Raw genomic sequence first — 26,226 nt, forward strand, 5'->3', positions numbered from 1 at the left:
TTAACAAAAATGAACTAAAGAGCTTTATTGACATCACAGTACATTCAAGAATAATTTTAAGAACATTACAGCTGAAAGAGAATGGCGTGTTTATAGTCTTATGCACTATTTTTTGAAAAAATGTAATACAAAGAAATCCTATTAAGTAACTTGGAGCAGCATTTGGAAAAAGTACACCTATTTACAGATTAAAAAAAAAAAGATTCTGGTTTCACCTACACAGCCACAATGTGCCTCTATAATGAGACAAGCCCTTAAAACTCATGGAATTTTTTTAACATCATGGCATTCTTGCCACATCATTCCTCAGCGTTTACGACGGGGAGGGGTTGTTGATCTGAAAAAAAAGGGAAAAGACAAAATTTAAAAATAAAAATGTATTTTAAACTCAAGAATCTGCAATTTTTAAATAAATAATATTATATAGGATTTCTAAAATTACTTAAGACTATGATCATTTATCAAGTACCAAACTGAGTTTATTAAAGAGAGAGAGAGAGAGAAAGGACACTTTCAACTTTGAATAATTCAGTCAAATTTTTTAAAAAATCAGACAAAATACTTTAAAAAGTATACTACCTTGATCGGGACTTAGACTTGTGTTTGCGGCTTGCCTTCTTACCAGACCTTTGAGATTTCTCCATGGATCGCGATCGACTATGTTTAGGCTTCTTAGCCTTCTTTTCTTTGCTACTTCCTGGAGATTCAGAACTGCTCCTTCCACTAGAATCAGAGCCTGAATGTTTTTTACTATCTTTGGTAGTACTCTTCTTACTATCTTGTCTAGAATCATGTCTGATGATTTTAACAGATATAGAACCACTCCTAGAGAATGTTCTTTCACTTTCTCGTTTCCTTTTTAACCTATCATCCTGACTACTGAACTTAAAATCTTTTTCTTCCCTTTTTTGTTTCTCTTTTCTCTTATCCTGTTCACGCTCCCTTTCTTTGTCTTTCTTTTTCCTATCTTTATCTATACTTCGACTCCTCTCCTTTTTCCTCTCTTGTTCTTTAGCCTCACCTTTGTGCTTATGACTGCTCCCACTAAGATTTCCACGTTGATCATCAATTTTACGCCTATCTCGACTCCTACTGCGACTGGACCGATTGGTTCGCCTATCCCTTGAGCGACTTCTACTTCTACGTCTCTCTCGGGAAGGACTCCGATTTCTTCGTCTTTCTCTTTCAATGCTATTTCTATTAGATCTCCTCCTATCTCTAATCTTTACTCTAGCCCTATTACTCTCTATTTTAATTCTACGAGAGTAACTTCTACTCCTACTACGTCTAGCTTTAATTGTTGGAGATCTACTCCTACTATGCCTCTTTTTCCTTTTAGGAGAAGAAGATCGAGAAGAAGTGCGACTACTCCCTGAGCTAGAGCTGTATGAAGAGCTGGAGACAGTACTACTTGTGCTACTAGTTCTGCTATTGCTACTGGAACTGCCACTACTAGAACTTCCGGATCTACTCCTTCCTTGTTTCTCTTTTTCTTTATGCTCTTTTTTTGGTTCTAAAACTGATGTAGTTTCATTTGGAGTTCTTTTCTTTTCATTAACCACATCACCGTCTGCTTCTCTTGCTTCTAGTAGTGATAAACTATTTTGCTCTTTATGGATAAATTCATTCATCTCTTTTGTAACCCTTTCTGTTTGTTGCTTTTCTTCTGAAACAGAAAAAGACAAAAATACTAAGAAGAGTCAAATGTACGATGCAAAAATTCCCATCCTACCAAATTTCAAGCTATCAGACTGTAACAATAGAGCAGCACTGTTCAATAGAAATAGAATGCAAACCACATAAGCAACTTAAAATTTTCTAGTAGCTACCTTAAAAAAGTAAAAAGAAACAGGTGAAATTAACTTTAATATTTTATTAACCCAATACATCAAAAATTCTGCTTTTTTCCCCCATGTAAAGTCTTTGAAACATAGTGTGTATTTTACACCTACAGCACATCTCAATTTGGGCTAGCTACACTTTAGGTGCTCAATAGCTACTCTAGTTAGCTACCCTCCTGGACAGCACAGCAATAGAGCATCAAATCATAGAGGTACATGTGAAGCAAGTAAGAAAGATTTCCCTTTTGGCCAATAAGGCAACTTAAAGATAAATAAGGAACTTACAGGGAGTTTTCAACTGCTAACTTTTCATAATTACCTTTCAAATATTCCAAATAAGATTTTTTCAAGAAAGAAATACTGAATATTCTCCTTCATTATTCCAGTATCATTATGTAAATAAACTGTTAAGAACTGTACTCATGTACACTATTTTACATAAAAAACTTCTAAAAAAGTCCTCCTTCTATTAAATACGCTAGCTCCAAACTAAATATCCTAGCTGCAAATCACTTTTCAACAGTTTTACAAATTACTTCCCCAATTTCAAAAGTCGTCTTTCATTTTAACTTTAATAAGAAATAAAACTACACTAAACAGCTTAGAGCCACTGAAATTAATGTCTCCCCAAAGAAAACAAAACACAGTTTACCTTTTATAAACCAGATATCTTGAATACTACAAATAATTTTGATTTTAAGTTTGATAAAAATTGCAAATGAGCCCAAAACCTTAGTTTCAGTCATATCACATATTATTTATAATCTACCCTCAATTCTATCCTTTGCTATTTTTATGTTGGTTGAAATAGAAAAAGAAATACAAACGAAACTGAACAAAAATTAAGTGAGTAAAAGATATACCTTCCATCTGTTTATCATGTAACAGCTGCTGTTCTTTTTCTTTTCTCCAAAAAGCTTCCTGTTTTTGCCGGATTCGGTGCCGTAATTCCTCATCATCAGTGTCAGATGACTCAGAGCCCCTGTCACTCCTCTCATCTTCACTGTCTCCTGATCCATAACCACCCAGTCCACCTGTGTGCATAAAGCCCAGTCTATCATATGGAAAAATTATTCTATGCCCTAAAAACTTTTTAAGGTCCGAGAAGAAAGCTCATTTCTTTTTTCACTGCCTTTTCTGGGAAGAACATGTTTATTCGGGGTGGGGAGGAGTATAAATTCCAACACTTACTGAGTTCATAGAACCCTCATGAAAATTGATACCTAGTATCTTACTCTTTCTGGACTATTTCATATTTCCCACCATAAAGGAATCACGATAATGGTTTTGCTTTCCTGTCCATGCTAACCAACAAATCTTTTAACAGGACAGGAAAGCCTCACTAAAGCACAATCACATCAACTACCTCTAAAACATTTATGCTGATCCTGAAAATATTTCTAGAATTAACTCTTTCATTGCCCAAAGCTTAGAAATCCCAGTTAGTATGCTAAGTATTTTTTCCCTAAAAAAAATCAGAATACTGTAATTCTCTCTGGTACAGAAACAGTATGGCGCTAAAACTACTCCCCACCCTGAAGTGATCTAAATAGTAGTCATAACAAAATCACATGGGCATTTGGTTATACCCATTTCTGTTGATCCTCACAAAGATTAATTGGAAATGAAGATGTGAAAAAGACAAATTCAAGCTTTCATATATTTGATAATATATCATGCAAATAGCAAATTAGGAACACATCACTACTATTATAGTATGGTAAGATAAACCCTTTCCTCTATGTTAAAACTTGATTTGCTGCAATACAATCTAAATAAAGATCCTTAAAAGCATCAGTGGATAGTTCTTCCCGAAGGCGTGTATGCAATAATTTTGAAAGCCAGCTTAAATACTATCGTGGCTAAGTTACAAATTATTACAACTTGCTCCAATAAACTATGAATTAGTCACCATATTTATTATAATTCCACTGTGAATGCTTTAGTCAAAAAAATAGGCAAACCTACCAGAGACTGATATAACCCTAAGACCTAGGTTTTATAAACTGAGTAGGAATAGTACAGTTTCAAAACAGAACATGTAGAGAGACAAGGTAAGTGTGAGTTTCCCTTTAAGGCCCTCTCACAAATAAGGAGAACACTTACCGAGTCCAGTGAGGGAAGCCAGTGCACTGGACTGTGCCAGCTGTTTTGCAGGAGCTTTGTATCACATCAACAACAGGAACAACATGTTAACACAAATAGCCACGATTTCATAGTCATGAGAGTCTATGGTATTGTTAAATCTACTACTATTGCTGCTTTTTGGGGAGAGAAGAAACATTAAAAACACAACATTCACTTTAAACCAGTAGCATGTCTGGCCTTGAAATTCTAATTCTGATGTGAGCTGAAATTGGTTTATAATGAGGAAAACTGTCAACCAGTACATCAGCATTTTAATTTTTGAAGTATGGCCCATAACTTAAATTTTGCTTTCAATAAATTTAAGAGGTACTAAAAATAGGGAGGGTGTGGGGAAGAATCACTTGCTTCTGTAAGAATTATAAGTGATAAAGTGTGAAAACTGAAGGCTTATAATTCATTAGTCAAACTAAATTGTATTAGAAGTCATACACCAATACCGTGGTATCTATAAAAAAAAAATCAGGTGAAATAAATTGAACATCAAGAAGTTTCCATCATACAGTTTATAGAACAACAGCAATAACTGCTCATTTGTACTCAGGTATGTTGGATAAAACAAAAATATTTTTATAGTTTTAATATGGTGTCTACAAACCTAACTTTTCCCAAAGAGTTAAAACATGCAAGAAGAGAATATTCAAATATCTGCTAGTAATTCAACAAGGACAATAAAAAGTCCAGAATAGCCACCAAAACCAAAACACCCCCAGAAAAACAAAACCAAGAACACCCACAATATATACCTTTTGTTGCTTTCCGATGTGCATCTTTGGCTACGTAATAAATTTCTTCATCTGTGACATCCAGTAGAATTTCAGTCAGAAGCATTTTTGTCAGCAACATCTATAGAAGGATATTTTATATGGTGTTTCTAATTTAATTATAATAGTTACTAATATAGTTTGACATTTTCAAAAAAATTAAAAGGCAAGCCCATTTTATAAAACATTTTTAGAGATCAGATCAACCATTCTAAGGCATAAAATATCTTGAAATTATTCTAAAGTATCAAAACTTTAACAAATTTCAAAATCATATAGATTAAAGAAAAAATATGAATTTATCTGTAGAGACAGTGAATTCTACTTCTAGAGACAAACATTTTTAAAAAGTCCCTAAGAAAAATTCCCACAGATGTTTCCAGTTCAAAGGAGTATCCCTTCATTTAATAATATTATTAAGCAGCACAACAGCAGTTTCCTAAGTCACTTAGGAACTTACATTAACCCTCAGCTGAAGGTAAAAGTTGAGGGGGAAAACAACAAGGAAAAAGCAGTTATTCCATTCTGTGAGATGAAGTCCTCTTTTTCTTGACTAGTGTAATACAGAGTACAATAGACCTGAAGTAAGAGCTGGATTCCAGCACTGGTTTGGCTACCCAGAGCTGTTTCAAATGTGGACTACTAGTCCCTTAGCCTCTGTGGACTCCAGATTCCTCATCTATTACAATGAATCAGCCCTTCCAAATACATTCCAAAGATCATTAGTCTTTCAATATGAGAAACGCAGCATATTACATTCCCAATCTTAGAAAATGACAATAAACATTACAGAAATGAAAGGCTTTAAGAGGTCTTGCAGTAAAGAATTCTATTTGTGCTTAACTCAGTGCTTCCTAGACTTATTTTTCTATGACATCTTTTAATCTTTCTCAGTATTGAGAAAACACTTTGGAAAATAACAGATCAACAAATGTTCCCTTGGGTCTCATATAGTAAAACATTGTTTAATTACAACCATGGTATTAGGAAATGTGCTTTCTAACTTTTATAAGCTGTGATTTTGTATTATAAGAGTTACCTGGATTTTGCAGACATTGTTGCCCAGCAAACCTACATATTAACATCCATTTTATAATTATTTCATGAGTTCTCAGTTTAAATGTGTTAAGACAGCCAACCAATAGTTTAAAAAATATATAAACAAAATAAATCCTATAATAAAATGTTGCATGTCAATTACACCTCAACAAAAATTTTTTTAAAAATCCTGTACATGTTAAGAAATTGAATATTCTACCATTTGGTACTCTTTCTCTTCTTCAGTCATCTCAGGTTCACTCTGCTCTTCTTGAGGAACTGGAGATGGACTTCTGGTGACTTTTCCACTGCTTGCAGCCTCAACATTTTCAGTGTCTTCATCTTCCTCATCACTATCCTAAAAAAAGTTAACAGTACAGGTAGTCCAAATTCATGCTTATAATGTAAAATCATTATCTTAAATATTCTTTCTTTTTTTTTTTTTTGCTGAGGAAGACTCGCTCTGAGCTAACATCTGCTGCTAATCTTCCTCTTCTTTTGCTTGAGGAAGATTAGCCCTGAGCTAACACCTGTGCCGATCTTCCTCTATTTTGTACATGGGTCACTACCACAGCATGGCTGAGGAGTGGTGTAGGTCCACACCCGGGATTCAAACTCACTAACCTGGGCCGCCAAAGCAGAACATGCTGAAAACCACTAGGCCATGGGGCTGGCTCCTTACATATTCTACTTTAAAATCTCAAATTAAAAAATCTATGAAACTGATATATAAAGATGGAATTTCTCTCTAAATCTTATTTGGTAATTTAAAGTGCTACCTGAGAGGAAATGTATGACTACAAAATAGCATATGAGAATCAACTGTTTTCATTATTCTTCAATTTTCTTGTCTTCTTAGTCAATTATGACCTTATTTTATAAATAACCAGAAACACATCACACCCAGAGACTGATTTAATCACTACCTATTATTTATATGATGGTCCTGAAATGAGTGGCTTGTAGAACTTTGGATAAATGGACCACAGTCATATTATTAAGTCTAACTTTTACAGCTATAAATTTAAGCTAGTTACCTAAAATCTTGTGACATAACATCAAAAATCTACAGTCAGTTTCTAAATCTCAGCTGGCCCTGAAAGTTACTGAAATTTGCTTTTTTTTGTTTTTTTCTGGTGAGGAAGAATGGCCCTGAGCTAACATCTGTTGCCAATCATACTCTTTTTGCTGAGGAACCCTGGCCCTGGGCTAACATCCATGCCCATCTTCTTCTATTTTATGTGGGACACCTGCCACAGGACAGCTTGACAAGCTGTACGTAGGTCAGCACGTGGGATTCGAACCAGCAAACTCTGGGCCACCAATGCAGAACGTGCAAACTTAACTGCTGCGCCACTGGGCCAGCCCCTAGAAAGGCTATTTGAACCAGGGGAAGAACACACGTAACACAAACGCATATGGGAGGAAATGGAGGATAATCTCCAAACAATTTTTCTGACACTCAAAAATATCAAATCTGGAAATTCAATATTTCACATAATAACTTAAAAATTGGGGGGAAAAAGGTCAATTTTAACAGTGGTAGTCTGTTTTTTCTTATGTTCCTAACACTCAGAACAAAAATACTCTTTGACATGGTTCTTTTGTTAAAAATTAATTTACGGAATTTAAATAAAACCAATGTCTGCTTAAATCTACTACCTTGCTGTTGTTGAGACTTATTTCTGAAGCAGAAAATGGCCTTGAGAGCAAGATCCATTTCCTGAGTCACACACTGGCCCATGCTGTGGCTGTCATACCAGCCAGGAGCACATTGTGGCTAAATTAAAAAACTAGTAAGCCACTCATGCCATCCAAGTGATGAAGATTTATATATTTAAAACTATGTACTTTCAGTGCTGTCAAAAATTAGGAAAGTTATTACATCCTCTGTTATAAGTATATATTTCAATGTTCAAAAAGGGCAGATGTGTTTCTCTACTGCCATTTTAACTTAGTTTTGTTTTATAATCCACTCTAGAGAGTTAGCTGGACCACAGCAAAAGAACACACATTTGTTAGTCATGGTAATACCTATCCACCATCCCACTGAATAATTTCTCTCTGGAATGAAATGTTTTATGAACTTGCTGCCCCCTTTCTCCTTACTCTACCCTCAGTAACACATATGTAAAAACATAATCCATAATATATTCAGTGAAAGTAATCTCAGGAACATTAATATTTTTCTACAGGCTAAAATACCTATTTATTTCAATAAACTTTCCATATAGATATCACACGGAGTTTTATGTCATGGGATTCTACTTACAAATTTACTTCTCTGAGGTAAACGAGGGCCATCTCCTCCTTCAGCATCTTCTGTGGCCTTCTTTTCTTTTTTGGACAATTGTGAACGTTGTTGTTCCATTCTTTCTTTCTCCAACTTCTTCTGCTTTTCACGTTCCATTTTTTCAAGACCTTCTCGGATCCAAGCTGGAAGAGTTCTGCGTTTTACTGCATCTGTTTCACATGGGAAAAAATATTTACCAGTCAGTTAAGTAAAAATCATAAATGCATGAGTTCCTTACTGTTGAATTTCTATAAACTTTGTGAGTGAATTAAAAAAAAGAACTCTGGTGCCATGTGAGAGCTTCTAGCAAATATTTTCTTTCTCCAGCAAGGCAGTGGTAATAAAAAGAACCTGTTAAACACAGGCTTTTCTTTAAAATCATCACTTTTAACAGCAACAGTGAAGGCTGTCTTAATGCTTCCAGCGTGCCAGCACACTATGAAAGTATGTTAAACCATTATCTCACTGAATCCTAAAGAAGCCCTAAAGGATCACTACTGTTACTCAATCTCTTTTACAAGTGAGGAAACAGACTCAAAGAGACGAAGTGATGTGCTCAACGTTATAAAGCCACTAAGCAGTGATGTGGACTAACTCGGAGGCAAACTCTTACACTATGCTGCTTCCTAAAATAGGAAAACACAACAAAGTCAAACCAAAGCACAGTCCATTTTCACACTGAGAATTCATTTAAACAAGTATTATTCCGTAAGTTAAAAGAATCTTCCTAAGATGTCTACTTTGTGGTAAAAAGGAAAGACTCTGGTCCATTAAGTGCTGGATTTGGATTTCCAGATATAAAGTAGCATAATTATGTAAGTTTACTAAACTTAAATAGCTACCAATTTGTGGAGGCTCCTGCTTCACAGGAAGTGCAATAGGTGAACGCTGCCGATCCCTGAATGATGATGGCCTTTCTCTTCGATTCTGGGGAGGTGCCGGAGGTCCTGGAGGTCCTGGTTGCCAATAAGGAGGATGAAATCCACCTTGCGGTGGACCAAAAGCAGCCCCATGCTGAAAGAGTATGGCAGTTTATTTTTCTTCACGTTAATACAATAAACTCTCTGGGACACACGTGTGTTATGAACTGGGACAGTAGAAATCCATGTGTGCAGCAAATCCAAGAATTCCATGGTTCTAATATCCACTGATATTTCTGTAGCCCCAAGCACCTAGGCTTACTTTTCTTAAGAAAGATAAAGATTTTCTGCCTACACAAATGCAAAGAGCCATCTAAAACCCAGCTGATACAATATTTTCAAGAAGTATAGAAAAGGATATATATATGAACTTTTTCATTCTGAATCTCTTTAAAAACTAATCCTTCCGCTACCAAGAAATCAAATAAATGCCAATTTTTCTGTAACTAGAAAAAACAGGAAAAATTTTTATCAACTCCAACTTCCTAATTCTAGTGAACTTAAGTTTTCTCTAATCTTGCAAAAAATATCTATTTTAAGCAAAGATAAAAGTTACCAAATCATTTTAAATATTTTTTGCAACTTTGCCATTTTCAGAGGCTTTTCCAAGCCAGTTGCCAACAGAGCTCTTGGTCTTGTTAGCATGGGGATCTATGCCAACGTGGTATAAAGAGAGGCTCCCTGACACCACATTTGTTCAAAACCAAACAAAAACTGTCATATCTGTATACCAAGTATGAGGATACAAGTATCTGAATATGTATGAAGAAGAGGATCACTGTCTCAGGGTAAATATTATTTACATTTATGTCCATTATCCATATAACCAGTGAAATGTATGGGTTTTTTCAAAATTTTAAATTGTGATAGCTCAGTTTATAAGGCAACAACTGCAATCAGTTATTTCAAAATGACTCCTAGCACTATAATTTAACGGTAGACCCTACCAGAGTGCTCAGAGAAAATAAAGCCCCACATGATGACATTATTCCCCATAGAGTTCTATGTCCCTAGGAATGAATTAGATGCTACAAAGGAAATATGTACAAGTCCATTAACATGTCACATCAGAATGGGAAAAAAATGACAACACTAGACAGAGTCCTAACTCTACACAGCAGAAGGAATTGCATTTAGGAAGATGATCTATGATCTTCATGTATTTTATTCTTGTCTTAACCATCATCTACTATTGATAAATAAGGTATTCAACTACCGTGCATTGATCTTCATGTATTTTATTCTTGTCTTAACCATAATCTACTATTGATAAATAATGTATTCAACTACTGTGCATTTTCTAAACTTTATTTAATATTTAAATGTGCCATTTTGAAATTAGAAAACAAAACATCATATAGCTATTGCATTTACACATTTTTCATTTTATCCAAAGTTTTCCCTAACAATCCTTTATACCATTTTCCTAAACAAATCAAAAACCAGAAAATAAAAATCTACTAATCTTAATACTCAAAAATTGATAACTTTTCTGAGACATAATATGCGCTTATCTGTACAAGACTGAAAAGTGAAACACATATCTTAGGTACTCTTGATGAGACACTTCCAAAGAATGGATTACGTGCACATCTACAATATTAAAGCAACAAAATATCTTTCACCTGATAGTCAAACTGGTTCACTGGCCCCACTGCAAAATTATCGGGTGGTCCACCAAAGTTGTGATTGTTCTGGTTAAATATATGCCTGTTGTCAGGGGCAAATTCCCCACTGTCCTGACTGTTGCTGTCTTCGGAAGGAGGAACAATGTCCATTGGGCCTGGTGTTGGTGGCATCCATGGCTGATCTGGAGGGGGGTGTGGGGGTTGCTGATGCATTCCCCATTCTATTTAGGATTTAGGCATAAAAACATTCAACAGGGCGTTATAACAAAATCAACACAAATTTTTTCAGATCTCAAGAAAGCTAGATTCTTCAGTAAAGAAATAGATTTAAAAATTTATGACTTCTTGGTCAAATTCCTTTTCTATATCTTAAAAATAAGTAAAGAATTAATCCAATAAATAATTCAAATGAGCTAAGTCCAGTCTAATTCATATGCTAAAGAAATGGAAACCAAATGCCCAAAATTATTTTTAATGAATGTAACAAAATCCAGAGCAATTTTTTGTTGAATTTTCTATTTCTGTTCAGTAACAACACCATAAAAATAATACCTTGACCATTTTATATAATTTCTTGCTTCCATGAACACATTTATCCTCACAACATCCCTGTGAGGTAGGGAGAAATCAGGTATTATTTTTGCCAATTTCAGGAGAGGAAATTGACACAGAGGTTAAGTCACTTGCCAGGGTCACAAAGAAAGCCAGTAGAATAAAGTTGGGGGAGTGGGGATGCCAACGTGAGTCATGTATAACTTGAACTTGGGAACCAAAACATTTTCAAACTTGGGGAAATTTGGCGTAGCTTCAAGAAAACTAGAAATGAACTACCTCACAGTATCAAAGATTAGAATGTTTGTTATTCTTTTAAAAGCGATGTTAGAGGATTATTTCCTGAGTTTTCCATTCTTACATTGAGAAACAATAGTAAGTATTAAAAGGGAAAGGGAGATATGACTTCACCATCAGCATACTCAAATGTAAGATTCCTCTATAAATAATTTGAAATGACTATTAAAAATAATAACACAAGTCATAGAAAACTGAACTAGCATCAAGGAATCTAAATTATACTGTGAAGTAAAAAAGCAAACAAACAAAAAATAAAACAGAAAAACTGATGGAAGATCTTCACTATGTGAAGAAAGAGGGGAGAAAAAGATGGGCGGATGGTAGGGGCAGAGTATATTTGACAGACTAATTTGTCACATAGTGACACAATTTTTCTTTAATTAGAGACTAGACATGTTTTGCTCTGCCAGTGCTGCTTCTGAAAAGGCCAGAGGTTGCAACAGAGAGACATAGAATGCTCTCCTCCCTAGATGCCAAGTGAAGTTTCCAGTGTTCCCAGCCCCTGTCAGCCTAGGAATGAAGAACCAAGAAAAAAATCAAACTGAGTGCCACAATGCTAGCAGACTGAGTACAGAATAATTTTAACCACAAAATTTCAAGGTCAAATCTAATTGAAACCGCCTATTCTTTAAGGAGCATTAATTTCAAGAAGTCATAAAACTAATAAGCAAATTAAATAATTTAATTTTAATCCTCATTTTATTTTAAAAGCAGCCCTAAAATTTAAAAAATATAAACAACAAACCTGGTTGCCACATTCTGTTAAAGTTTGAATCTCCTTGAAAATTCCCATGATTGTTTGGACCAGATTCCATTGTAGACATATCTTGTCCATTTGGCATCATTCCTGGTGGTTGTTCCACCATGCTTTGCTGTCCTGAAGCTTCTCTTTGGGCAATCCAAGCTTGAGCCAATGCAGCCCAGTCAATCTGACCTAAAATAATTTAACATAGCAGAATTTAGCATTCAGAACACAGGAGCTAAAAGAATAGTGCTTCTATGTAAAAGAAGCATCTCAGTTATTCCTCACTAGAGACTTTAAATATTACAGAGAATGTTGTGGCTGAAAAGACGCTTAGAAAATAACCCATTTTCAGGCTACAAAATAATATGAACTACTTAAGACTTTCAGAAAGACTCCACAAAAACACTCTTCACTAATTTCTATTAAGCTCAAAGGAAATTTACCCCCTGCAGGTTAGTTAACTGAGTTTTCAAAGTCTTATTCGTCTTTTTTTAACCACCATAACAACAAATGATCAAAATCACTCATTTCTTCCTCAAACAGGTCCTACGCAGGCTAGCAGACTGCACGAATATAGCTAGCTATCCCTGTTCCTCTTCACAGTCACTCTTCCTGAGCTAAGCCTCCTTTCTCTTGTCAAAATATATCTCCTCAACACCTTCTTAGCCATTCTTTACTCAAAATTCATTGTCTCCGCTATCTTAAAGATCCTCCTTAAATATCTGCAGTTAACATTTTGAAGATCTAATATTATTAATAAAGGAAACAAAGTAGAATAAGGTACAGTTTTTCACATCTCAGTTTAGTAAAGATTAAATAGGTATTCTCACACATTTTTGTAGAAAGATAAATTGGCATAACCCACACAAAGTTAAACTTGGCAATGTGTATCTAAAACTTTTCAAACGTGCAACTGTCATCTAACAAACCTAGTTCTCAGATTTTTTCCTATGAAAATAACTGGACAAGTGAATAATGATATGTATACAAAATTATATTTCAAAAAGTAAAAAGCTATAAACAGTCATCCAAAGGTGGATTAAATTACAGTACAGTGATATAACAGAATACTATGTAGCTATTAAAAAAGGAAATAAGATCAGATTAACCCAATAACGGCAGGGCAATGGAAGGGGTCATATCAATGAAATACCAAACTGGCCATGGGTCAGTAACTATTAAAGCTAAGTAATAAATGGGAGCTCCCTAAACTCTTTTTTTCCTCTGTATATGCTTGAAATATTCCATAATAAAGAGAAATTTTTAAATGATATAGCATATTATCAGTTGACTATGATCTACAGAGAACTGTAAGATTCAAAATTAACAATAGAAGTACGTTTTATTTAAGCAACACATTTAAGAAAGACTTTCCTCTTTCTTTAGAAAAACAAGAACTAAATCAGTTTTAAATATGTAAAATCTTCATAAAGCTTTCTACTCTGTGAGGAAGTCTACCAAAGGGAAATTCATTCCCTAACATGTGTGCTATGGCAAGACTATTTAGGAGAAAAGACTAAATTCTGACCATAAAAATGATCCAATAAATTCCATCTCCCTAATCCCATCACCTATCTCCCATTCATCTCTCTACATCTCCCCTCCCCCACCTCCCAGTTCAATCTGTCTCCTTACTTGGATCCTGCTGATGCTGGAATGACTGCATCCACTGTTGCTGGTTCAGGGGCCACTGCTGCCAAGGCTGTCCTCCTTGATCCCACATCTTGACTTTAAAAATATATTTAATTTTCTATCCTCAACAAAACAAACATAGTTTAAAAATAAGAATGAGTGTTTTTTAATTCTAAAGGCTCACACATCAGAAATTGTTATATGATGATACACTTATGCAACCAGAGCTCTAAAATTCTGGTCAATAGGTTGCCAGAGGCAAGTGGACAACGCTGGTGTCAGAGTGTGGTGGCAACCATACTCTAATCAATTTAGCTCAGAAATGGGGGGGAAATCTAATTTTTCCAAATATAAATCTCTAGAAATGTAATTATTTTAAAGACCATAAGAAAAAAAGTGACTTAATCTCCCCGAACCAAAGAAGAGGGTAACCAAATAGCTCTAGCTCATGATGAAAAACTCTTCCTTACAAATAATTAGTTAATGAATGCATATGGTCGAACAGATTTAGAAAGCTGCCACATTGCCAAACCTAAGAAAACAATTTATTCAGGCAATCTCAGAAGAAAAATTGGTGGGAAATCACAAATTCAAAGATTGCTCAAATATTACGTCTACAGATTATTAGGTGTCTTCTCAAGATAGACAATATTATGTTCCCAGAATCACCATGAAGATTTTCACCAAAAATGTTTAGAATCCAACTGAGCTTTTGGATCTCATTTCCAGTGCAAAGGTATTACAGGGGACAAAGGAACGAGGTACACAGTATCAAAAGAAACAATCAGACAAATCCAAAAGGTGAGATGGTCTACAAGACCAGGTTTCTTAACATGTAAACAGTATAGAAAAGCAGAAGGGATAGAACATTTGTTAATAACTATTAAACCCAGGTGATGGGTATGGGGGGTTCACCACACTAGTTTACCTTCCTGTAAACTAGTGTGAAAACTTTCACAATAAAAAGTTAAAAATTCCTACAAGTGGGGCTGGCCCCGTGGCCGAGTGGTTAAGTTCGCGCGCTCCGCTGCAGGCGGCCCAGTGTTTCGTTGGTTCGAATCCTGGGCGCGGACATGGCACTGCTCATCAAACCACGCTGAGGCAGCGTCCCACATGCCACAACTAGAAGGATCCACAACGGAGAAAATACAACTATGTACCGGGGGGCTTTGGGGAGAAAAAGGAAAAAAAAAACTTAAAAAAAAAAAAATTCCGATAAGTCTAATACCTTTGTACTTTTTCCAGACTTACTTTCTCCTCCCCCTTTTTCTCTCTTTTCCAACTATACCTTTAAAGCCCTTTAAAAGCTAAATGACTATTTAGAGCCCTTGAAAAGTAACTTCACTTACAACTTTAATTAAAAGATAAATAAATAAAGAAGAAACACTAACTGCATTTTGACTGACCTCAGAGGTTCACCTTCTGTTTAAAATTTCGGTTGACTCAGACTGCAGCTCGGAAGCATAGCAGCAAGATTACTTACGCCCTGAAAAAAAAAAGAGTATGTGTTTGCTCTTAGTTTATGAAGTTATTAGAAATACTAAAAATAAATTCTAGAGATGCAACATGAAAGTGTGGTCATCTCAAAATTAATCTGGAACTTTTTCTTCCACTAACTTTAAAATGAGAAAGTATTTACCATTATAAAGTTAAGGGAAACAGGTACAACGGAAATGAGAAAGCAAAGCTTTTCAACATTTTTTTCTTTCAAAATATCTTTTTTATTTACTTGAACAGTTCATTAATACAAAACAATGTCAAACAATTTAGGGATTGTCATATATGCTGAGAAAAAAAGGAACAACAAACATTTGAAAAGAAGATCTCATCCACCTGGTATTAACTTAAACGGTACAAATAAAGTAATAAAATGCATTAATTCAGATTTTTCTACGGAATTCTAAGTTTAAAAATTAACATGAGCAAGGTGAGAACAGTTTGCCCCTCAAACGTTTCATTTTCTTCCTATTAGATCAAGAGCTGTTGATAAAAACATGAATATGTTTGTCTTTCTACCTTGCACAAAGTACAGGACAGCTTCTTGCACACAGCACTCACTAAACACCAAATGAATAAATGAATGGTCTGTAGCTCCTTCTTTCTGTTTACTTTTAAAGGTTAATGATAAGGAAGCTGTTGACCTATATTTATGAGAACCAAAAAGCTGGCATAAGCACAGCTTGCTGCTTTCTAAAGCTCTAATGGCATATCAGAGTACAATGTATAGATTTTTCTGTTGTAGGTTGTAAACTGATACAATGTAGGCATTATAATTAGCTCTATGCAGTGCCTACTGGAGCTGCAAGTAGATGTGCACTTAGTAAAACCACTTTAATGATCAAAATCATGTGTACTGACTCCCTACCATCATTTCCAATACATGGACTTCCTTTTCTAGAAATAACTCTAAACAAAGTTTCTTTTACTTACTCACATTTACTGGCTGTCAAGGACAACTTTTTCAGTTCTCCTTTTAAGTTTTCTGACCCTCACTTGTCACCTAGACTTCAGAGCACAAGCTTTGGTTCATGATGCCTACCTATACCACTCACTAGCTGTGTCAATGTGGGCAAAATAACTATTTTCTAATCCTTTGTTTTCTCATCTGTAAAATGGAGGATATAATAAGTGTCTACGTCATAGAGTTATTGTGAAAATTAAATGAGAAACATATGAAAACTCAGCACAGGAAGCTTCAATAAATAGTGGTCAATATCACCACCAAGGCTTTGGAAATACGATCTCTGCAGATGTACTCAAGTTAAACATGTATTCAAGTTAAACTGTGGTCATACTCGATTATGGTGGGTCCTAATCCAATACAACTGGTGTCCTTATAAGAAGACACACACACACACACACACACACACAGAGACAAGGCCACGTGACCACAGAAGCAGAAACTGGAGTGATGTGTCTACAGCCAAGGAAAGCCAAAGATTGCTGGGAACCACCAGGAGCTGGGAAACAGCAAGGAAGCCTCCTCCCCTGGAGCAGAGAGAGAGAACCCGAGAGCGGGAGCGCAGCAGAGCATGGCCCTGCTGAAAACTTTATTTCAGACTTCTAGCCTGGAGAACTGTGAAAGAATAAATTTCTGTTGTTTTAGGCCACTCTGTGGTAATTTGTTACAGTATCCCTAAGAAACTAACACAACCAGTAATGACCATAGACCATCGTTTATCTTATCCATTTCTTAGACAACTCTATATTAGAACATTCCTTGCTTTGAGGGTCTTAAAATTACTTGCTTAAATGACAATCATTAACATTTGTAAAAGTCATCTCATAGACTGTGTGGCAAAGAGATGAATGAGGATGAGAATGCAGTGTTTGTTTTAAAGTCCTGAAGGATCAATTGCAAAATCAAAGAGAAAGAAATACACCCATTCTTTGATGCACGTAGTGAAATGTTTCTCACATCAAACAGTTTAGAAACCACAAAATGCAATAATCCTCTTCTCCCCTGCCATTTCAGTCCCATACACCAGGGGACTGACTTCAACGTCAAAAACAATTCATTTGCTCACTTCAGGTTAGGTGGAAATGGCACCTAAATGGCACTAGTAAAAGTGAGTCTTATACTCATTTGAAATATGGTAAAAAACTTTACTACTTGATGTGACATGCATTTTAGTGTATAATGAAATACTCTGCAGCTTGTAGCTCAAGCTAGGTATTAAAAAAATACTGGAGAATTGGATACGTTGGTTATAGACATCAAAAAAAGGTGATAACTGAAAAATAAATGTAGAGAGAGAGTCTAAAGGAAATGACACCCCAAGCACACATACTTTGGTTCTAACACCATTCACCCAAAAAAGGAATCTTTAGAGAAATAGCTGATTCTTAGAACTGAGGTAAGAAATATACAATATGAGCCTGGAGCATCTTGCAGTACCAGGAAGTAAAAAAGTGCTCAAAAAAGGATGGGGGCAAGTCAAAGGGGCACAGCAGACAACTGGAAAGGGGTCCTAACATCCAAAGCTGGAACAACTTGAGCAACAAAACAAAGTAGTACAGCCAGCCCTCCCTCCCCTCGGGTTCCACATCTGCAAACTGAAGCAACTGCGGATCACGGACATACTAATATTTACCATCTGCTGTTGGATAAATCTGGGAGATATGGACGGTTGGACTAATGGACTTGAGCATCTGCAGATTATATTATCTGTGGGGGTCCTGGAACCAATCCCCCTCGGATACCAAGGGATGACTATATTGGATTATCACATAAATTATGCCATAAACATCTATGAGTTCATACTAATATAAATGATTAAATAAAAGGGAGGGAAGAGACAAATCTCCCATGCAGAAGACTTCCAAATAAATTATGCAGATACTCCACCCTAAAGGAGGGAGAGCAGAACTCTCCACTCCTGAAGTGTGGACTGTGCAAAGGGACTTCCTTCCAATGAGCGCAGTATGGAAAGGAGGGGGTGGGTAGGGCAGAGTAACTTTACAGTAGAGAAACCTGAAAATAGCTCAAGCAGGTGATCGACGTCAGTATCAACGTGATAAGTCACGTTCACAGCATGTACCCCTGATAGGATGTGATGAAAAAGGCACTTTACCTCTGTGATCTTCCTCCCTAAAACCCTTAATACCAGTTTTATAATGAGAAAAATAGTAGAGAACTTCCAATAGCAGGACACCCTACAATATACCTGACCAGTGCTCAGAACTATCAAGGTCACTGTAGCAGTTTGCTAGGGCTGCCACGACAAAGTCCCACAGACTGGGTAGCTTAAACAACAGAAATTTATTTCCTCATAGTTCTAAAGGCTAGAAATCCAAGATCAAAATGTCAGGAGCGTTGGTTTCATTCTGAGGCCTCTCTCCCTGGCTTGTAGACAGCTGTCTCCTCCTTGCCTTTCCATGGTGTCCCCTCTGTGTCCTGATTTCTCCTCGTATAAAGACACCAGTCATAATGGATTAGGACCTACCCTAACGACCCAATGTCCAAATACAGTCACATTCTGAAGTACTGAAGTTAGGGCTTCAACATGGGAATTTTGGAGGGACATAATTCAGCCTGTCACAGTCATCAAAATCAAGGAAAGCCTGAGAATTTGTCACCAACTACGAGAAGACTAAGGACACATGACAACTAAATGTCATATGGTACCCTAAATGGGATCCTGGAAGGGGAAAAGGACATTAGGTTAAAACTTAGGAAATGTGAGTAAACTATGGACTTTATTTAATAATAATATGTCAATATTGGTCCATAAATTGTAACAAATATACCATACTAACTTTATGTTAATAACAGGAGAAACTGCGTGTGTGTAAGGTGTGTGTGTGAGGTTTATCCGACAACTCTGTACTATCTGCTCAATTTTGCTGTAAATCAAACTCTTCTAAAAAAATAGTCTATTAATAAAAAGTTTTTAAATACAGTCTCAAGAACATCTTAAGGAAACTGACTTACTGTTACTTTCCCTATAGCACCACGACACCTTACAGAGCAGTCCCACAGGTGAGTCTTTAGTGTCCTGGTTTGTTTTCGTTGCTTTTGCCTTGCTGCACTCCAATCAGAAACTCCAAGTTTATTTTACTCTTCCCTGAATTAACCACCGAGAATCAAAATTTGTCAAGCGCCCAAAATATTCACATGACAATATCCACCACAGGATAATACAACCTAAATACTGGATGCTACCTCGTTCCTTCGTGAAACTTAACACATAATGTTCATCACTGAATAAAAACACAACAAAAATACAAACTAGGAACCTAACTGTGGTTAACAGGATGCATTGGCCCTTAGCTGCGCCTGCGTAGTAGGAGGCGTACGGCGCATAAGGCCCAGGTCCCGGCCCCCACCTCCTCGGGCCCCCTGCACCCCCACCCCATACGGGGGTTCCCACTGCGCACGCGCAGTGCTTAACGGCCGGTCAGGAGCCCAACAATTAGTCCCTTCTCATTCGAGAGGAAACTCTCATAGTTGGAGCAAGGGGTCACGAGCACTCTCTTTAATAAGAACATTTTCTTTTCACCGAGAGCACCGCTCAGATTCACCAAGTCCGGCGGACGCCGCCGCTTTAAGGAAACGAGGTTTCAGCAGTCGCGCCAAGCGGCGTACGCAGCCTACGTGTTTCAGTTATGTTACCTTCGAAACGGAAACCAAGAAGGCTGTAGTGGCCCGGCAAGTCCCCGCGCGTAATTGTTCTCTACCACTTACCCACTCTGGTTCCGGAACACCGTTGTCGCCACCGTTCCTGTAATACCTCTCCAACCCTTCCGATGCTTCCACTTCTTCACGAACGAGACAAGATGGCGCCTGAGTGGTCTCACCCGGAAGTGAATAATAATAACATCCGCTTGTCATCTGAAGCCATACTGTCCCCCATCCTGGTGTTCGAGCACGTGACTGTACCCGGTTAACGTCTTTCCACGCCATGTTTGTTATGGGCAAACCCACCTCCACTTTGTAATGACCACCAAGCGAGTGTCTGAACATTCCTGTACTTTATGTCTTGCTGCTGCCAGCGCTATGCCCGACCCAGTTTCATCTTTACAGCGGGCAGAAAGCCAAGAGCTTAAGTGTTCTGTACCCAGCGCCCTCCAGGCGTGATCCTCCTGCAAGGGGAGGTATGTTCTTCCCTAAGAATGCTTTCGGAAAAAGCGGGCTGAGTTCGCGGCGCTACTTTCAGACTATGGAGGGGCCCATGGGTCAAACGGAACCAACTCTGGCGGGCGCTCGGTGCGCCCGCAGCGGCAGTTCAGGCAAACCAGAGTCTCTGGTGGGAAGGTCTGGAAGGTTGCAGGCTGCGTCTCCCTGAGCGCCGCGCTGGGCTCCGCTTCGGGAGACCGGACGTCAGGCAGGCGGCAAGTCTAGATGGCAGTGATAGCGGAGACCTTAGCTGACCCGGCAGCTGTCGCTCTTTGTTAACCTCAAAGCATCGCGCCCCCTTCAGGGAACACTTGCTCAGCTGTACCTCACCCCGCCAGTCCCGGTATTTCGTTCTTTCCCGTGACCTTTAGGGAAAAGTGGCGGGTAAGTTCAGTTCCCGTCCGGCTGCTCCTTTTCTCAACTACAAGATGGCCTCCCGAAAGGATCTAGGCAATGCAATTCTTCGAGTAGAATACTTGGATTCCACGGTGTTTTAATATGAACCGGGTTCAAGTATTAAAAGTATCGATTTCCAGGCTAAGAGCTACAAGTTACAAGGAAAACAACAATGCTCCAAAGATACAGTATTTATTTCTCAACTAAATCTTGGAAAGTGCCCTTCTAGAGAGTAACATGAAACTTTTGCGTGACTGAAGAAAGAATACACCAAGTATCTAAATTGTTTACTTGGGGATTGTGCAAAGCAAGTAGCAAGTTATAGTAGAAATACAACAGTAAGAGTATAGCTAGATGGATAAAGAAGATAAATACAAATAGATGTGAGAAGATAGATGCCGTTTGCATGAAATTAAATCTTCCTTGAAAAAACACTTAAAACACATACTTCTGCATCAGCATTAGAGGAAAGTCCTCAATAGCTGAAGTTCGGCGGGGCGTCAAATCCAAGTGGCCCTCGAAATAAAACTTCCTCTTGGGAGAAATGTTCACCAACTGCACCCGGCAACACCATGACGTGATTGCATGAAGCACCTACTGGAGGCAGAGGAAAGTTCCGTTCCTTTGACCCTTTCCCTCATTTCTATTCAGCACCAAAAAAGACTGCACAACAGTGTAATATGATTTTTTAGATCACTTTATGGAACAAAAATTAGAAGGACATATATACCACATGTTATCAGTGGTTATCTCGGATTTTGCTTCGTGATTTTCTTCGTTTTCCAAGTTTTTTGCATAGGGCCTGATTTTCAAGTTTATTTCTCTGAACAACAGTCTGATCAGAGAAACATTCTGTTTTCTCTGTTAAACCTGATTACCTCAGTGAAACTTGCATACGTTCCTACTTCCTATAATCATCTTGTAATCGTTTGCTTTTTTCCCCCCCATAAAGTTGAAGCAATTTTTTGGTAGGGTTTTTTTTCCTGGTCTCTGCTCTCCGACTGGCCAGCAAACTGCGTAGCACACAGAAATTTTTGCGTTCATCAAACAATTGAGTTAATATTTTGAACAATAATGACCCCAGTAGAGGCCAGTCATTTTGGAACCCTGTTGCCAAATGGAGAGAATTATTAAATGCCTCACGTTTTGTTCCTTGTGCCAGTTTAACGAGACAATCTCAGCAATCACTGTTTGCCAGGCCAGGAAACGAGTTATACAGTCCCATTTCCCTTTCCATCACCACTGTCGTCTAGGATTTCCCTGAACATTATGACATGAAGGAGACAACAGGCATGTATACTATTTCAACAACAAACTTTCATAGAACGTGTCATTGTGGCTGAGTGTCTTTTTGAGCAGCTGTCCTGCACATGATCTGCTACAGTCTGGTCATCCTGCTCCTTGATCCGAAAGTGCTGTAGCAGCCAGCATCTTGCCAGTCTTGGCAGTCTGCTGCTTATAACTAACAATCAGGGGACTCTGTAAGTTAAATTTTTTATTAAATTCCCCTGTTTGCAGAGTGTTTGAAGCAGAAAATTCATGGAGAGGATCTGTTCAAGTTAGTACTTTGTATTATTATGGAAACATTATCCTCAAGGTAAAATGGAAAAAAGTTAAATGAAATGTGGAAAAGATACTGAATTAGGAAGTATGCTTCTCAAGATGTGAAACTTTACAGTGTTATTAAGTTCCATATCATATCGCCTTAAAATTTAAGAATAAAAATTATTTAAAACTGTGGTATATACATACAGTAGAATATTACTCAGCCTTAAAAATGAAATTCCGATACATGCTACAACATGAACCTTGAGAAGATTATGCTAAGTAAAAAAAGACAGACACAAAAGGACCGATACTGTATAATTTCACTGATATGAGGTACCTAGGATAGGCAAATTTATAAAGACAGAAAATAGAATGCAGTTGCTGGGGGTTGGAGGAAAAAGGGGGATGGGGAAATATTTAATGGGTACAGAGTTTCTGTTTGGGATGAGGAAAGAGTTCTAGAAATGAATGGTGATCTTTGTACAACATTGTGAATGTACTTAATGCCACGGAATTTGTACACCTAAAAATGATTATAATGGTAAATTTTATGTTATATATTTTACCACAGTCAAAATACAATGGAGGCTAAAAAATTATTTAAAGCTAATATGCTACAAGTTATTATAAATTACAACTCTTTTAATTCTTAAGTAATATTGTTACTTAAGCATCTCCTAGCGGGTAGCAAGAGTATATAATGAAGTATAAGAAGGATATAAAATAACAATTACTTCAGTTATTGAACAGTGGACCAAACTAGTCTATGCAGGTAATGGCCATTTAGGCCAGACTGGAGAAAGTAAGGTAAACCTAGTGTGTTCACTACCAGCATATTCTTACCTAAAGTCTTTCATGATTCAAACTACTGTTTCTGTACTTAATTCATGTGTGTGATGTAGCAGACATGATTCCTGTTCACCAATATCTGATTCTCTACCAACTTAGAGCACACAGAAGATGGTATTTGTAAGCCCCCTTAAAGTTAGGGAAGACTTTGTGAATTAGTTCTAGCCAATGGGCTGTGGGTTAAGTGATGACTGTCATTTCTGGACCTAAACTTACAAGACCTGATGCACTGTCCCATCGACCAAGAAGGCCATATGTTTCAATAATGCAGCTACAGACTGGTAAATTCTCTGTCAGCCTGGATCACTGAGTTGTTTCATGGGAAAGAGTGGCCAGAAAGAGCCCCAAATCAGCAAAAGACATTGCAATGATCACAAGGTAAGCTGCTGAGATTCAAGAGTCATTTGTTAATACAGCATAAGCCTAACCTATCCTGACAAATACAGATAGTGGTAATGGGATTTGGGTGCTGCTCAAAGAACCTAAAATGTGTGGTATTAGCTTAGAGGTTGGTTCACACACATGGAAAACTAACACTGGAGGCTAGAAACATGGCACTTCACATTATGCAGTGGCAAAACATTTGATGTATCACCCACGAAAACCTGGAGGCAGAAAATGTACCTTGAATTTCGAACTAGGGGAAGAGGTTGAAAAATAAGACACTGCGTGTTGTGTGCCTAATGGATGCATTTGGCAAGATATTACAAGAAAGAATGGAGCTCAGAAAGGAACGGTTGATTTGTAAAAGCTGAAATGAGGGAACAGAGGTGACCAGAAAGTCTGAGACTCACATAGTTCTGTTTTTCAAATCCAAGCAATAGGAGATAAACTTGAGAAAGCCTTTAAGTGACAAAGAATCATTAAAACTCAGACTTGCAGCAAAGATCATAACTAAGGGAGTAGACTTCATACTTACTTTGGAAAACTTTTCAATAGATAAATTAAGGATGTGGAACCTTTAATTTCCTCGCTTGGGAAAAAAATGCCTGAGAATAAAAATGTGGTTAAGAAGATTGCTCTATCATCAAAGCTTATAGACAGAAAGTACCTGCCATAAAGTCAGGAGAGAGGTGTGAAAGTAGGAAATCAAAGAAATATAGCGAACCCAAGAACTACCTATCTCAAAAAAGTGGTATGGTTACTAGCATGTAAATTTGACTTGAAACAGATAAGAAGCCTACTAAGTTTTTAAGAGTTGTACTGAAAAAGAAACCATAAATCTTGCCTAAAGGAACTTGTAATTATTCCATACTTTAAAAAGAATCAACTTCAGTGCCTAATTATCTAGGAAACAGACTGGAAAAAAAAGCTGTGCAGGGCCCACCTAGTGGTGTAGCAGTTAAGTTTGCGCACTCGCTTCAGCTGCCTGGGGTTCGCCGTTCGGATCCCAGGCGCAGACCTATGCATTGCTTATCAGGCCATTCTGTGGCAGGCCTCCCACGTGTAAAACAGAGGAAGATGGGCACGGATGTTCACTCAGGGCCAATCTTCCTCAGCAAGAGGCGGAGGATTGGTGGCAGATGTTAGCTCAGAGCTAATCTTTCTCGGGGGATGGGGTGTGGGGGGGGAAGCTGTGCAACTCCCAAGGATAGCATATTTCTCAACAGCCACTCAGATGTAGACAAGGAAGATAATAATAATAAAAAAAAGATCTTTCCAGAGGGTGGAGTCTGGGTCACAGAGAACAGTGGAGAAGGGAATTCTTACAGAAGAGAAAAAAGGTCAAACTAGGCACATTCCCCATGCCCAGGGTAAGAGACCCTGACAATATCTCCATTTTTCTCCCTCTTTCTGGAGGACAATGTTTATCATGGTTATGGTTCCACCATGGTATGTTAAGTGTGTGGAAAACAGAACACATCCTTTTGGTTCCTGGGAGCAATATCCAGACCTGACATAGCACTTCCAAAGAGCCTGGTCTTAAAGAATAAAACTTTGCCTGGATGGGACTTTGGAGCCGAATCCCTTGAAAAGGGAGTCACTATGTTCCATGTGTAGAAGAGAGAGAGAGCCGAGTATTTGCTGACCCGAGGGTAGATTGTGAGAAATTTCTAGTGCACTCACATATCTCATTCTCTTTTTTCTTCTGAGCCCATGGGACACTTACTCTTTCCTATCCATCCTACCCATCCCTCACTGCAAGTAGGCAGGGCCAGATGACTACTTTTGGCCAATGGGTCATGGGTGACACATCCAAGATGAAGAATTTAATTGTTGGTGCAGACCTTTTATTGCTCTCTTCCTCTGCCACAGTGAGGAGGCCTGGTGTTGAAATGATAGAGCCACAAGACAATCAGCCTGGATTACAAAGTCACCAGTTGGAAAACAGTTGCCTCTGCAGACTACCCGGACTCACAGTGGACTCTGGGTGAGCAAGAAATAAACTGTTAAGTCATTGGGATGTGGAGTTATTTGTTACTGCAGAAAGACCCAGCCTATTCTAATACATATGGGAATACACACATTTTGGATATTTCTGCTTGAGTGCAATTTTAAAAAGGTGTGAAAATGGCTTTGGGGGTCCATGAACCTCTGAACTTACATACAAAAATCTGGGGCATATATTTTTCTGAGAAGATACAAATGTCAAGATTTCCCTTCCCAGCCTCTATATTGCCATTAGCAGGTTGAAGAGAGGGCCCCAGAATTAAAACTTTCCTCTTTCCCCAACACTCATAGCTTCCCTTTGGGACTATCGGGATTAATATCATGACACCTTTTATCCCTAGAACATCCCTCATCCCCGGACCTTAATTCCTATATGGCTCTGTGGGTTATGTTCCTTGATTTCTCTCCATATCATTTACCATTTGATACATCTTTTCCTTACTCTTCACTTCTTAGAATGTCTATTTCCTCACTTCTTAAAGAGATTTCTGTCTTCAGTGCTGTATCCCCAATGCTTACCTACCTACACAGCAGGTATTCAATAAATACTTATCACATTATTGAA

At 37.6% G+C, this 26,226-nt stretch overlaps 1 protein-coding gene and 1 long non-coding RNA gene across 9 annotated transcripts; one reads left to right on the forward strand and one right to left on the reverse strand.

Moving 5' to 3' along the window:
• PNISR (PNN interacting serine and arginine rich protein) lies at positions 1–20,907 on the reverse strand. Of its 8 annotated transcripts, none has more exons than XM_023650845.2 (13): positions 20,046–20,907; positions 15,265–15,344; positions 13,862–13,976; positions 12,227–12,415; positions 10,627–10,850; positions 8,924–9,095; positions 8,061–8,251; positions 6,009–6,146; positions 4,733–4,832; positions 3,948–4,001; positions 2,705–2,875; positions 580–1,666; positions 1–337 (listed from the first exon to the last, which is right to left on the reverse strand). In XM_023650845.2, the coding sequence occupies exons 3-13, from the start codon at positions 13,947–13,949 to the stop codon at positions 307–309; spliced, it is 2,445 nt and encodes an 814-aa protein (XP_023506613.1). In that variant the 5' UTR covers positions 13,950–13,976; positions 15,265–15,344; positions 20,046–20,907; the 3' UTR covers positions 1–306. The 8 variants fall into 8 exon arrangements, 6 of the variants coding, with proteins under 6 accessions (XP_023506613.1, XP_023506612.1, XP_070079693.1 ...); XM_023650844.2 differs by having other exon boundaries at positions 580–1,690; XM_070223592.1 differs by having other exon boundaries at positions 13,862–13,981; positions 20,046–20,831.
• On the forward strand, positions 20,871–25,669 carry LOC106782243 (uncharacterized). The gene is made up of 2 exons (XR_002810895.2): positions 20,871–23,648; positions 25,527–25,669. It is a non-coding gene; the product is annotated as an uncharacterized lncRNA (long non-coding RNA).
• Positions 25,670–26,226: the final 557 nt, after the last annotated feature.

Source organism: Equus caballus, chromosome 10 (genome assembly GCF_041296265.1).
Source record: "Equus caballus isolate H_3958 breed thoroughbred chromosome 10, TB-T2T, whole genome shotgun sequence".
Lineage (NCBI taxonomy): Eukaryota > Metazoa > Chordata > Mammalia > Perissodactyla > Equidae > Equus > Equus caballus.